The sequence below is a fragment of the Papilio machaon genome, chromosome 14 (assembly GCF_912999745.1).
Source record: "Papilio machaon chromosome 14, ilPapMach1.1, whole genome shotgun sequence".
In the NCBI taxonomy this organism is placed as follows: domain Eukaryota; kingdom Metazoa; phylum Arthropoda; class Insecta; order Lepidoptera; family Papilionidae; genus Papilio; species Papilio machaon.
In genome coordinates this window covers 3,224,486-3,238,121 of record NC_059999.1, presented here as the reverse complement: position 1 = coordinate 3,238,121, position 13,636 = coordinate 3,224,486, and the positions used below count along the sequence as shown (strand labels likewise).

The following is a 13,636-nucleotide window of genomic DNA, read 5'->3' as shown; positions in this document are numbered from 1 at the left end:
AAGTAATTTCTTCGAGCGTTTTAATATTCGACTCACATTTTTAGTTATGATGTAATTTATTCATGTGTTGTCTTTATGACTTATTTAAAACGGCCACATATTTCACTTGGCAAGATATCTGTGGCATAAAAATTTAACCATCCAAACTTTAATTGTAACATCGGTGCTCAATTCGTGTAGTAATTCAAACAAACGAAGGGTTGCTATTTTCGAAACTCTTGCTAAAAAAACCTATTTTTATCCCTCAAAAATGACAAAAATGTATTTTACTACAAGTGTCTTGGTAACTGTTAATTATTTCTCAAGTAATCCTAACAGATCCATCGAAAGTAGGTAAAATAATAATACAGACAATTTTTAAATAAATTTATTTATTTTCAGCATTCAATGAAAAAACACATACATCTAAATACTCAATCTACTTACCTGAAATTTTACAGTCTGTATCCGTCGTATCTTGATAACATGTCAAGAAAGTCTTTTAAGTCAAATATTCATGCAGTAAGCTTGGAGAAGTTGCCCTAAACATAATGGGTGATGACGATGACTACAGTTAAAAAGCGGGAAAAGACAACAAAAAAGATTTAGTTTTACTGCAATTTCATAATGACCTAATACGAGACAAATATCTAAATTTGTTTTGAATAAATAAATTGAATTAACATACTCAGGATACACAGGAAGTCACCAATTACGTTCATAGTACGTCTGCTAATACAAATGACACGCATTTGTCAACTTTCTTTAACTGCGGACTTAATTAAAACTAATCCATACGGCTTAGAATTACATTTCTCTGTATAAATCAAATTATAATAGATTTCATTTTAATTGTAATTTCGATAAAGATGTCAAATATGTAGTAATAGTTGCCATAAATTGCGAGTCACTTATTTTCGGTGTAAACTTGCATTTCTTCAATACCTTGAATGTATAATATTGTCTCTCACACACGGCACTATACCTATATCTAAAATACTAAGTAAAAATCCGATGATTACTTTTATAGATACAGATCAACCGTTGCCCGAAGTGAAATCATAGCCTTATTTAATTCACATGTAACGTTACTAGTGCTTTACTTTCCACGGAATATAACAATTATTCTAGGAAAAAGAACTGTGAGAATGTCATATTAAGTGTTTTAACAGACAATAAGTACATCACGCACTTGGAGATGCAATTTTTTCAATGTCTCTTAGTCTCATAGTTTCGTATTTACTTGAGAAACTTTACTCAATAAATTAAGTAGACTGTTTCAGATACTTAAGAACTTAGAATTAGTAAAGTGAAAGAGGATATAGTTAGGTTATATCAAGTTTTAAAACAGAGGCATCGTTGAATATAAAGGAAAATGTTAAAGGAAGAAAGAATAGATAAATTCCTAAATAATAATTAAAGTGTACTTGCGTTTCGATGAGTATGGTGCAGTAGGTGCAATAATAGTTCTCCTCCCGGTCCCATCCTTAAAAATAAATATTAAAAAAACCGGAATGGATAGGATAAGGAATATGCTTTCTTCTATTTATGGTCTGCACAATCGAGTTAGGGAATATAACATCTGCAAGTCAGTGAAGTAATTAGCTTGTCGCAGGTGCCTATAGGCAACGATCGCACATCAGGTAACCTGCTTGCTCATTTTTTAAGTGGAACAAACACATTTTATAATAAATCAAGGCAATTGGCGAAAAATATAAAACATCACTTACCATTTCAATCTTATCAAATGCATCGTACCTGTAACAAGCAAACGATAAAACATTAGTACGAGCGTCCTCCAGCATTTCTTATTCGTGTAAACAAATGATGTCCTTGGCAAGGTCCAAGGGCCGGGCCGGGATCAAGACATTGAAACGGGATGGGGAACAGGTTGGAGACGCGGACAGACGGATACACAGTTAGCCGGTCGACGTAACTGGGTCATACTATATATATGTGAAGTCGAAGACGCAACACTCATTGCAAGTCGAACAGTCGAGCAAGCAACACGCACTTTCACTTCAGTGACGCTCCAACCTCGTGGAAGATAACGATCAGTGTTCAGTGATTTAGTGAATCCCAAAGCCGGTGCGAGATACAAGGTAAGGAATTCAATTCTGGCTAAAACGTCCCGATAGCGTGACCATCTTACAACCAAATCCTGGTGAAAGTTCCAGAAAAATGAATGTACATCTAGTTTCCTGGATATAGTGGTGAAAGATTTGATATAATATGTGAGAAGTGATTTTGAAGTAAAGCCAGCTTTTCCCGCGCGTTCGACTTGTGCGTTGACTGCATACTCCGGCGTGCGCTTGGTACGGCGAGACGAAAGTAAACAACTTTCTCTTTGATGATAACGTGGACTTGTATTTTTTGTTGACATCATTTTTTTTATGAGTCTACGGAATAACTTTCTATAAAATTATAAGGCCGATAGACGGACATTAAATGCCGCTTTTTGTATAAAGTCTTTATTATCTTGAATAATTAGGGTGAAAGCACGAAATGTGAATGGTCATTTTAAGAAATAAAGTGAATGTACGAAAAAAAGGAAGATAACTTTCAGGTTACGAACTGTGGGCAAAGACGCCGTTCAATATGGTCTAATAAAATAACTGTTTCATTGGACTTATGAATATGTCAAATTGATGGATTGTTTCGGGTATAATGTTTGTTGCAACTAAGTATCCTCCTAAAATGCTTTCGTATTAGTATAATATGTATATTATAAAGAAACAAATAATCACGGTAATGAGCTCAGTACATAGTGGCTATCAAATGATGTACTTGTTCAGGTATTTATCACTTTCACCGGCGCAGTGCAAAAACACAAGTTCATTACCCTGCCCCTTGTATACTAATCAAGTCAACAATTCAACGTCCGTTCTTACAAAAACTTAGATTACTATTTTTAGTAAGTATTGAAATACTGTTATTAGCATATTACTAGAAATTATGTAAGTTTGCCTAATTCATTGTAATGTTGAAGTTGTTGACACTTAAATTGAAAAAAGCACACAAAATACAACTAATAGTTACAAAATGCCTTGGATTAGTCACGAACATTTCACGGCATTTATCTTCAAAAGCGCTCTAGCTCGTCTCCCACAATGGACATGTTAAATAAACCTTCACTTTCTAAAATATGAAAAGAAAAGAATCGTTTAACCTTGCAAACACGACAAGTTGGATTTGTGACGGTAATGAAATTAAGTAAGAAAGATGTGAATTCAGTTACGACGGCTGTTAGAGATACACGGAAGAGGACATACTGTGCTAATTACCAACACTTCAAAAGATAGAGGGCAGGAACATGATTGATATTGAGTGAATTACAAAAGAAAATGCAGCCAATTTTGATAATTTCGATACTTCGATGCGGCAGCAATAATAAAATCTTACGGTTTACTTAGTTAATAAGCCCATTCACTAAATAGAGCGAAACAAATGATTAAATACCGAGCTATAAAAGCAGAACTTGAACTTGTACTTGAAAGTAAAGGTTAAAACGTTAGAACATTGAACTGTTGCTCGATATAAAGGATATAGTGCATCTTTCGTATCGTAGTTCTTAGAAAGAAGATTCAAAAGGAGAAGTTTTAATTAGTTAATTAATTAATTAGTTAATAAACCATAGTAAATAATATCAATCATGCAAGAAGTAGATGAAAAATATAAGACGAGGAATTTTTTGATCTTTTATGAACGATGGAAATGATGTAGTACTAAATTATTCTAGTGAATAGAAGTTCATGTATGATTAGATAACTTTTGTCAAAAAAAAACTAGCAAAAGGCGAGACTAAACTTGACTATCATCATAGTGCATCATCACCATCCCCCCTTATTCCACTCACGTGGGGTTGGCGCACAAGGCTTAGTCAACCTTAATGTCTTGGCCTAATTTTACGGCCTAACGCCTACTTGGTCCAAAACTTCATAAATAACTGATTCTCCTAGTTGATTTGAAACTTCTAGTTGGATTAGGTAGTCTAAAAAGTAGGTTTCCCTTTAAATTTTCATAATTAGATTATTTTGTTATGAGTTAAAATAGAGGCTAGTGTGGAAAGCGCGAAGAAAGCCGACTTCAAATAGTCAACAAACTTCTCGCGTGTCATTCTAGCAGCTTCCGTCCATCGCGTAGTTTCTTGAACGTTCACATATAATTATTGTCGTCCTCAACGATATTTATCGAAGAAAGTCAGTAATTGTTTAAAATTACAAACCACTAGGAAATTGCAATATGATTTTACTGCAATCCCAAACGAAACTAAATGACATTTAAAATTTAGTGAAAACTGATAAAAAGACTTCGATTAATTAAATTATATAAGAAAGTATTTCCGAATGCAAATATATTTGTGTATCGTCGTAAAAATTACGTCAGAGTATACTATTACGTATAATATTGTCATTTCGTATTATAATTTATCAGCAAATTGGTTAAGTTAAATTCTTCCGCATCCTATGATGTAAACTATACAGAATATTAATCAAAGACAACAAGTTCACATAATTTCGAAACATAACTTTAAAGGAACTTAATTTTCAAAAACAAGTTAATAAAACCATGACAAATTTTAAGCTTGTCACGGAAATTAAACATATTTGGAACTTATTAATATGTAATTAGTTTTATTCTAATAATAATAGTAACAAAAACAAACACAACATTTTATTATGCCTCTTTAAATCGGATGTCCCAGATTATATTTAGTTTATTTAATTTTTCGGATTACATTTTTGAAAAAGACTGATTAATTATTTAGGTATTAGGTGGGATCTCTACAAACGAGACACCTACAAAATAAAAAAATAAGCTACTATAAAAAAATTGGTTTGAAAACACGTTTGCTTTCAGATCATTAACTCTAGCATTAATTACATTGCCCCAGGTTGCTTCGAGTAACTGACTCACTGTTCCTTTCATGTCCAAAAAACTCGAAGTGAAAGTTGTGAGGCCGCGAGAGGAATCTAGTCATTCACCGGCCGGTATTGAGTAACGAAATATTAAACAGGTGATAGTGAACTTTTACCAGTACAAACTGAATGTTATTTTTTATTCTTACCGTAGAACTCCAATGTTTTGTTATAGAGAATGAACGATATGCATCAACAAGTCTCACGACAGTGGAGTTCTACGGTTAACTTTTCCATATGAGGTTTAATATTACTAATATTGTAGACGCAAAATTTAGATGAATGAATGGATGTTTGTTAGAAGGTATCTGCAGAATGGCTAAAGCGGATCTCGCTGAAATTCGACAGAGACGTTGAACATAGTTTAAAAGAATACACAGGCTACTAATTAAGTTTTTTAAACCCGCGCGTACGCAGTCGCGGGTAACATCTAGTTGGTGATAAACTTAATTCTATGAATCTATAACTAAAGTATGTATGCCTTATCCTAAGCCTTCTTAAACTATTGCAGATTTGATAGAAATGTTGATAGAAGTTCTGAGAAAATTTGTTCTATTCTGAGAAAAAATACAGTGGAATTGATAACCTCCTTCTTTTTGAAGTCGGCTAAAAATAGTACGAAAACATGACTGTGACTTTATTTGATATATTTAGACTTAATTCAACATTGTGTTAGCAAAACAATAAATGTTGAATGCAAGTTACGTCCATAAATAAATGTCTCTTGTTTCGAGGAATTCTATCTAACTGTACTAAAATTTCTAGCTAGCAGTCCTAAATCTAGATTTAAAGTTCTTTGAGCAATTTCGGTTGGGAGTTATTTTTTACATCACATATTCAAAATATGAAAGTCATCTCCAAAACAGTGTTTGGATTATTATTACAAGACAAGAATCATGATGAATTTCATAAAAGAAAAAAACATCACCTATATGACGAGCAAAATTACTTTCAGACTGTAGGTCCAACGAACCATATCAACGGCCAGAATTTTTTTATTAAGAAGCTGTCAATCTCTCCTCTATCTTACTAAATGCAAATGTTTGGATGTATGGATGGATGTTTGTTAATAGGTATCACCAGAACGGCTGCAGGGTCTAGCTGAAATTTGGCATATATGTAGAACATAGTCAGGAAGAACACATAGGCTACTTATTAAATTATTTATTTTAATCCGCGCCGCTGGCGACAGCTAGTAACTAAATACTTCTACAATCTTTAGTAGCGTAAATTTCAGAAGCAACAAGTACAACTTGACATGCGTGTCAAACTAGATCATGACCTGTTATCACTAGGTGACGTTAGGTAAAAAGTCGTGGATTAGGTTTAGGTTCGTGTTTGTTGTAATAACTCCTAAAGGTTATTAATACATCTCTCCTCACCATTTAAGCGAATATAAACCAGTGGTGGATAAGATCTATAAATTAAACATAAGTGAGTGCATCTCAATAGTACCGTTTGGTCCACATCAAGACTATGATAACGGTGTGCTAAGACATGCGCTTCAATGAATCGCGGTCATTATGTATCCGTTTAATACCGCTTGTGTTCACACAATTAATCGCTGAAATCAATATCCGATCTTTGAGATTGATCTGAAATTATTTTAAACTAAATGTCGCCCGCGTCTCTATCCGCGCGGCATTAAAAAAACTTTATAAGTAGGCTATGTGTTCTTCCAGACTATGTGTTGTTTTACAACCGTGCCCAATTTTATCAAGATCCATTGAGCCGTTCTGGAGATACGTTCAAACGAACATCCATCCATCAAACTAAACATTCGCATTTATAATATAAGTAAGATTTTCAGTTGAGTTTCATTTATTTCAATGAGTTCGATTACATTTCGTGAATTAATATAGATTACCAATCCATTATTAGTTATTATTATTATTCAACTGAATGCAAGAATGAGTTGCTACTCTACCTAACCGAAACTCAACTCTATCAACACAAGCTTCTGACAAGGCCAGGATGATGTTTAAGTTGACCGACATATGTTTAAGAAATAATGTAAATTATCAGATGTATTATAATTTTGAAGGCTTATGGGGCGGTATGGTCGCATTGCGACAAAGCCTCTTAAATAACTAAAAAACAAAATCTATACAAGCTTACTCGAGGCTTTGCATTTTTAATCTATGTCTCTCGTCCGTTTGTGCTTAAAAAAATAAACTTAAGTTAATCTATAATATGCAACAACAAAAACCATTTACAATATTTGCATAGTGAAATTCTGGGAGAGAAATCTTGAACACATGTTCCTATTAGTAATGTTGGTGTCAATGGTAAATTTGATACCAATACAGAGCCAACTAGTAGTAGACGATTACTTAAAGGCAATATTCTTTTATCTTTAAAAAACGGGCTGCATTCAAAGATTATTTAAAATAACTTTACTTATTATAAAATTTAATTTATTTTAATGTCCATCCACTACTACAATTTTCAAACATAATCCAAAAGCAGCGATTATGATTCAAAATGTACTAAAACCTATACATATTTCATCGGATAGCGGGTTTAATTTGAGTAGCTCAAATATTTTTTAATAACAAAATATGTGAATGTTCCGATGTATTCCATAATACAAGACATTATATCAATGCTCATATCCGTGTATGATGCACGAACAACGGAGCCGCTCGGCTTTAGAAAGCGGATCGCTGCCGGACCTGTCTCGGTGACTGGACTAAAATAAAAACAAGCCTAAAACAAGAAAATGACTCGATTTACGTAACTTTTTTATTCCCCATCATAAATTCAAGTAATAGAAAAAAAAACTAATTTGAAATCGAGAACTGTAGTAACCTGAGTTTCCATGACCGAAGAAACAGTACAGACATATATTGCGGTCTCTCTCACTCTCTTTCAAAATTCAGATAACAATTATCTTACTAGTCTTACTAATATTTAAAATGCGAAAGTTTAGATATATGGATGGATGGAATGTTCATTAGAAGGCAGTACCAGAACGGCTTTCCGAATATAAACTTTATTTCATTCCGTGTGGACGGAGTCGCGGGCGACAGCTAGTGTTGTACACAGGTTCGATACTGGAAACAGTAAGTGAAAATCGAAACTTATTTTTCTACGACGAATTTCCGATGAAAGTAGGCGGTGGTAGTGGTAGTAGGAGGCAAGGAACTGGTGTAGTTAGTCTAGGTAGTAGAGCAACTCTAACTCCGAAATAAGAAAAACGTTAACCTTGCAAGGCAGTGGCTCTCACGCGACCGGCCCGCGCCGCTTTCACCCATCGCCTACCGCGCCTCATATACGTACGCTCATGTGCTCATACTCGTTCATACACCGTTCTACCTTAATACACAATATAATTATACATACCTGTTCGTGCTTAAAGAGCTATCCAAATGAATTTATTAAAAAAAAATCTAAATCAGTTCCTGCAACTATACTATCACGTCATTTGAATATTCTGTTTACTTTCTCAAACAAATTTAATAAAATATAATGGTAACTATAGTATGTGACACTATGAAATGTTGTTAAGCATTTCTATGATAGTGTCTGAGATGCATCATTGTCTGAATTAAAAAACATGTAATTTATAATCTGCATTTGCAAAGATAAGTAGATATATAATAACCATAAGAAAAAGTGTAGAAAAGCAAAGAAAAAATTTAAAGATAGATCGTTGGGAGTAACAATAAGAATTCTTATTGTATTACCGATGTTCGAGAGAGTTATAAAACGGAGGCAAGTCTCTCTCGCGCGTCGACCAGCTTTCACCAAGTGTACCGTCAACTAAGGGTACGCCATACACGGAGTGATAAATGCCGTCATCGTACGGCTGCCTGCATTTTTAGTGACTGCAAACTACCATTTATGACGAACGTCAACTGCTGATCGCCTAACGCATACGGTTTAAAGCTGTCGGGACTGCTTACAACAGTACGTGTATAGCTGTCCTTAACGTGTAAAATTCACACAATACACTTTAAAACATTTGCTCTGCCAACAAATGTGACATTGTATTATGCGACAAGCTAATATAAAATAGGACACGCGTGTTGTATGGCAGTGGAACTGCGGCAAAATATACATAAAACATTAATTCTGAAACAACACATTTCACCAGAGAGAAAACACTAAATTATATACGTGCACGCATAGTCTAGAACTCTAGAATATATGAGAATTGCCATCCTTATGCAGTATATATATATACATGGTCCATAGACAGTTTGACATAAAATAACCTCATATTTGAGATATTGATCGAAGTAGCTACTTTGGAGGATAGACCGAATGCCATATTCAGTTAAAATAAAATAAAATTGAACCGGTTTATGATAATAAACCGTCTCAGTAATTTATAACCGACATAGCTCTAAGATATTTTCGATTCCTTTCGTCCTGATTTTTAAAAGTTTTGCTTAGTAATGTTTAACCATAATTATGCAATTGAGAATATTTTTTTATTTTATTGTAATGTTTAAGCCCTAAAAATTATAGCATTTGAGAAACAATATCCAAGTAAATGACCCTATACTCATATGTATTTCTATTGTTACTGCGCCAATAAGCGATCAATACCGTGCCGGGTGCAAAGAACTAGGTTATTCTATAAGTGTGAAATATTCACAATCTTAAGAAACATCAGAAATATCAATACAACAAACATAACAAAGATTTTAGTCGGCCAAAGAAAGTTGGCCAACGTGTTTAATATGTTGAAATGCATATTAACATCAATTTATAACAAGTAACACTTGACTTGGTAGAGGTGACCATCCAAACTACAGTTAATGTGACCGGGTCACCCGTATTAGAGCTGTACAAGACTAGCACAATTCCATACTGGACTTGAACATTCCACATCGCGTATTGCATCTCTAAGTTATAAAACGTATCGATTCGAAACCATCCAATAAATAATAAACTTCAAAAATCTCAATAGTCTTCGAGAGTTAGCTTCTTTAAATAAAGAAATCAAACTTTATTGTTTCCTTTTTTATATGTTTAAAGTAAAAAAAAAAAAAAAAAAGATTAAATCATTTTAGATAAAGTTTTGTGTTGAAAGGTCCCAACTGTTACCGGTTAATAGACCTTCTGTAATTAGTGTTTGCATCGAAGTAAAAATCCAACGAGACGAGTTAGCGGCCGCTTTCTACGAGCGAATCACTCATCAGAACACTTTCTAATCGACGAAGATTACGGCCCCAACAAATATACGAAACGTATTTAAAAAAAAAAACATTAAAATAATAACGAATTTTCACCATATATTTTATTCATTAATGATACAATAAGTTACGATTCGAAGCAAATCAAAACTTATAAATATTGTGACTACCCTAATTATACCAATAAAAATGGCATTTCAAATTTACCTAAGATTCCTAAGAAGAATTTACCTAAGATAAAAAAGAAAGAAATGAAAGAAGATACTAATCTTCTTTTTTATTTCCGAAAACCATATTTTTATAAAAAATAAAAAAATATATAAAATATTTTTTTTAAATTAAAACCCATTTGACAGATCACATAAGTTTTTTAGGTTAAGTATTTTATTATCTATTATATATTATGACTTACAATCTCATCTTGTTGCAGGATGCAGCAGAAATTGTCCGGATGGGCCCTCCTGGCCCTCATCAGCTCGTCGATGATCCTCCACACGATAGCTTACCCTCAGCAGCAGGCGTCTCTCATCTCAAGGGTAATTGTTTTGACGTACCATAAACATAGTTTACCATAGACATGAAATCGCAAGCGAATTCAAAATTCGAAAATATATTTATCGCTAATCATCGAATAAAGAGTTTACAATTTAGACACAAATTACCTAGTTTACATCTGAATTTTAGTTTGATAACTGTATTTTCTTCTCGTATTTTTTGTCCTTTACAATTTGGTATGTGGTCCAAAAAAATATTTATTTTGTTATCAATTTAAACAACGAAATTATTTCGTAATATAATGAATATTTCATTTATTTTCAGTCAACAAGTAACGTACGGTCACAAAATCCCGTATATTACAGTAATTCGTTGCCCGCGCCGCAAGAACAAATAGGCCAAGAGAGGAAATATGCCGAGAAACCGAATGCATTGAAGAAAGTGGTCGACGACATCGACGACACGCAAACAAATTCAATATCGGAAGGCGGTTTCTCCTGGTCAAACATGTTGGGTACGTTTCATAAAAATAATCACTGTTACATGTCAATACTTTTAATCTTTGCGCGAATTGTGACGGTTACTTGTTAAAATGTTAACTTTAATTATAAAACTTAATGGCTATTCTATTGTAACTTTGTATGTCTTATGCGTAGTGCCATAGACTACATACAATCAGAGCTTTGTATTTTTATAACTATAAAATAATTCCCACTCGTATTCTTTCCTATTGTCTGTGAAATCGAAACAAAAAATTGTTAAAAAATAGTACTTAGTAGTCGTAATAATACTTTAAATACAAACTAAATCGTAGTTTTAACAAGGAGTTTAATAATTTTCAGGTATGATAATGCAAATGATATTCAACCCTGGCGGCTCCAGCCCCAGTAAAAGCGACGGTCTCGATACCGATTCCGGTTCATCATCACCTTGGCCAAATCTCCTCTCCATGGGTCTCAAAATTTTGACCGCCGTGCTCGGAGGAGGCGCCCCCGTTGATGGAATCGACAAAGTCGACTCTTCATCACCAATGCAGGTAATAAATTATTAAATGAATACGCACGCAATCGATAAAATCGATAGATAATTTGTAAATTATGAAAACGACACAAACACAATATGCATAGAACACAAGAATTAAATTAATTCGCCTTACTGATCGACTAACAATTTTGTAGATACACCAAAACAAATTCCACACACTCCAGTATTGTAAAATATTCACCTTTAAAGTATATCCTCGCCTGCATTTTGTAGTATACAATAAAAGTTGTAGCTTTAGGAAGTAATAGATTAATAGACAACAAATATTTTACGGGGAATATGTCAAGGAATGCTATTTAGTTGCCATTTCAGATAAATTAAAATATTTGTAAAAACTTCCTTGAGGTACGCCTTGATAGTAAATGTAAATAGTAAAGTTTGGTTACGGAGATGGTATTGCTTCTCGCTTGCTTCAGGGTATATTGGCTGCGGTTCTTTCGACGGTGCTCGGTGCAAAAGATCCCGACCAAGTGGCCTCGATGGCAAAGCAGGCTGGAGAGGTACGGCACCTACCTTTCCTACTCCCATTTCAAACCGCCCTTACTAAATAAAAACAACAAATAATGCAAGAATTGCCTGTACATTAAATTTTCTTTTTTAATTTCTAGAAACTAATTTCTTGATTTAAAAGGGAAACTAACATTTAATATTATTTTTCCAGTTCATTAGTATCGTTGTGAATCTCCTCGATGCTCTTAAGACATCGTTCTCTCATCGGTCGCTCACTGCACGATCCATGGGTCGCAAGGATTCAGTCAGTGACGCAGCGATCGCTGGCATTTCCATGCTCAAGACCTACGTTCGGTCATTTGGTACTAATGACGACAAATGCCTTCAGAAGTATGTGTGCGATGCTAACAACGAATGTTCATCAGACATTGGACCGAAAAGCATCTTCTGTCAGCTTGGAACGTAAGTATTTTCTTCTTTCTGTTTTGGATCCATAATAATCGTTCGATCTGGAGCTAAAAGATGCGATCCCTTTAAGCTTTTAACAAAGCAAAAACTATTGCAACACGAAAAAACTTTTAAATAAAACTAATTACTGCGAAACGTAGACTACCGTAATTTTCCATTGAATCGCATTGACTTCATTACATAAGATAAAAGTTATTACAATGAATGATATAATTGTACATTTAAGACCAAGATTCATTAGTTTGTAAACTCTAAACGAGCTTTTCTTTCTTTACAGATACGCGGCAAGTTTCGTATTAGAAAGGCAGTCGGGAGGCACTTTCGAACAGTTCTATGAAGCCGGTCGTAGAGGTCGCTCCGGTATTGATTGTCGTCAGTTGTATCTTGAATGCAACGAAGTTTAGATAACAACCGCATTTCAATATACAGCCAAAACACGAACGTAGTAGAGAGAAAACAATACTACATTCTAAATCATCTAATTCAGAAAAAAAACGTCGTTATAATTTTATAAGCCAAATTGAAAATGTTTAAATTAAATTTGGTTTACATAATTCGGCCGATTCCTCTACAGGCAATCGGAAACTTTTGTGCAAGCTATCCCATCGCACATATTATAAAGAACATGTCATGTGTAGTGTTTTTTAAGTTTTAATTTATTTATTTATTTAACTTATTCTTTAGATTAATTACATAGGCATTACAAAGTATTACGTGAAAATAGGCAAAGACAAGAAAATTCCGTCCGGCAAATATGTTCAAAATGAAAGTCATTGGCAATAAAACCAACAATTTCGCCAATTTTGTAATAACGACTGATGTAAAATTTAATATTGTGTGATATAAAACATTGTATCACCTTATAGTTTAGTTATGAATATTATGTGTATATTTTTGTGATCATGTATGATTGAGGACGTCCTTGTGTGAATGTGATTGTTGAATAAAATATTAACTTATATAAATGTTTTTTTTTTTTACTTTGTAACCCACTCAATTAAAACTGGCAACCCTAAAAAAGATGACATAGGTCAAAGAGCAGGCAATGGTACTTAACAGAAAGTCAAACCTTCATTGAAGAAAAGGAATAAGTTTATGTAAATGAAAATAAAGAAATGAAAAGAACAAAGGATA

The 13,636-nt window shown here is 33.7% G+C and overlaps 1 protein-coding gene across 2 annotated transcripts; it reads left to right on the top strand.

Moving 5' to 3' along the window:
* Positions 1-1,945: 1,945 nt before the first annotated feature.
* On the top strand, positions 1,946-13,451 carry LOC106720073. 2 transcript variants are annotated; one of them, XM_014514655.2, is made up of 7 exons: positions 1,946-2,081; positions 10,476-10,581; positions 10,865-11,054; positions 11,383-11,576; positions 12,001-12,084; positions 12,246-12,496; positions 12,780-13,451. In XM_014514655.2, exons 2-7 carry the CDS (start codon positions 10,477-10,479, stop codon positions 12,904-12,906), a joined length of 951 nt encoding a protein of 316 aa, XP_014370141.2. In that variant the 5' UTR covers positions 1,946-2,081; position 10,476; the 3' UTR covers positions 12,907-13,451. The 2 variants fall into 2 exon arrangements, with proteins under 2 accessions (XP_014370141.2, XP_014370142.2); XM_014514656.2 differs by lacking the exon at positions 12,001-12,084 and having other exon boundaries at positions 12,780-13,450.
* The last annotated feature ends 185 nt before the right edge of the window (positions 13,452-13,636 follow it).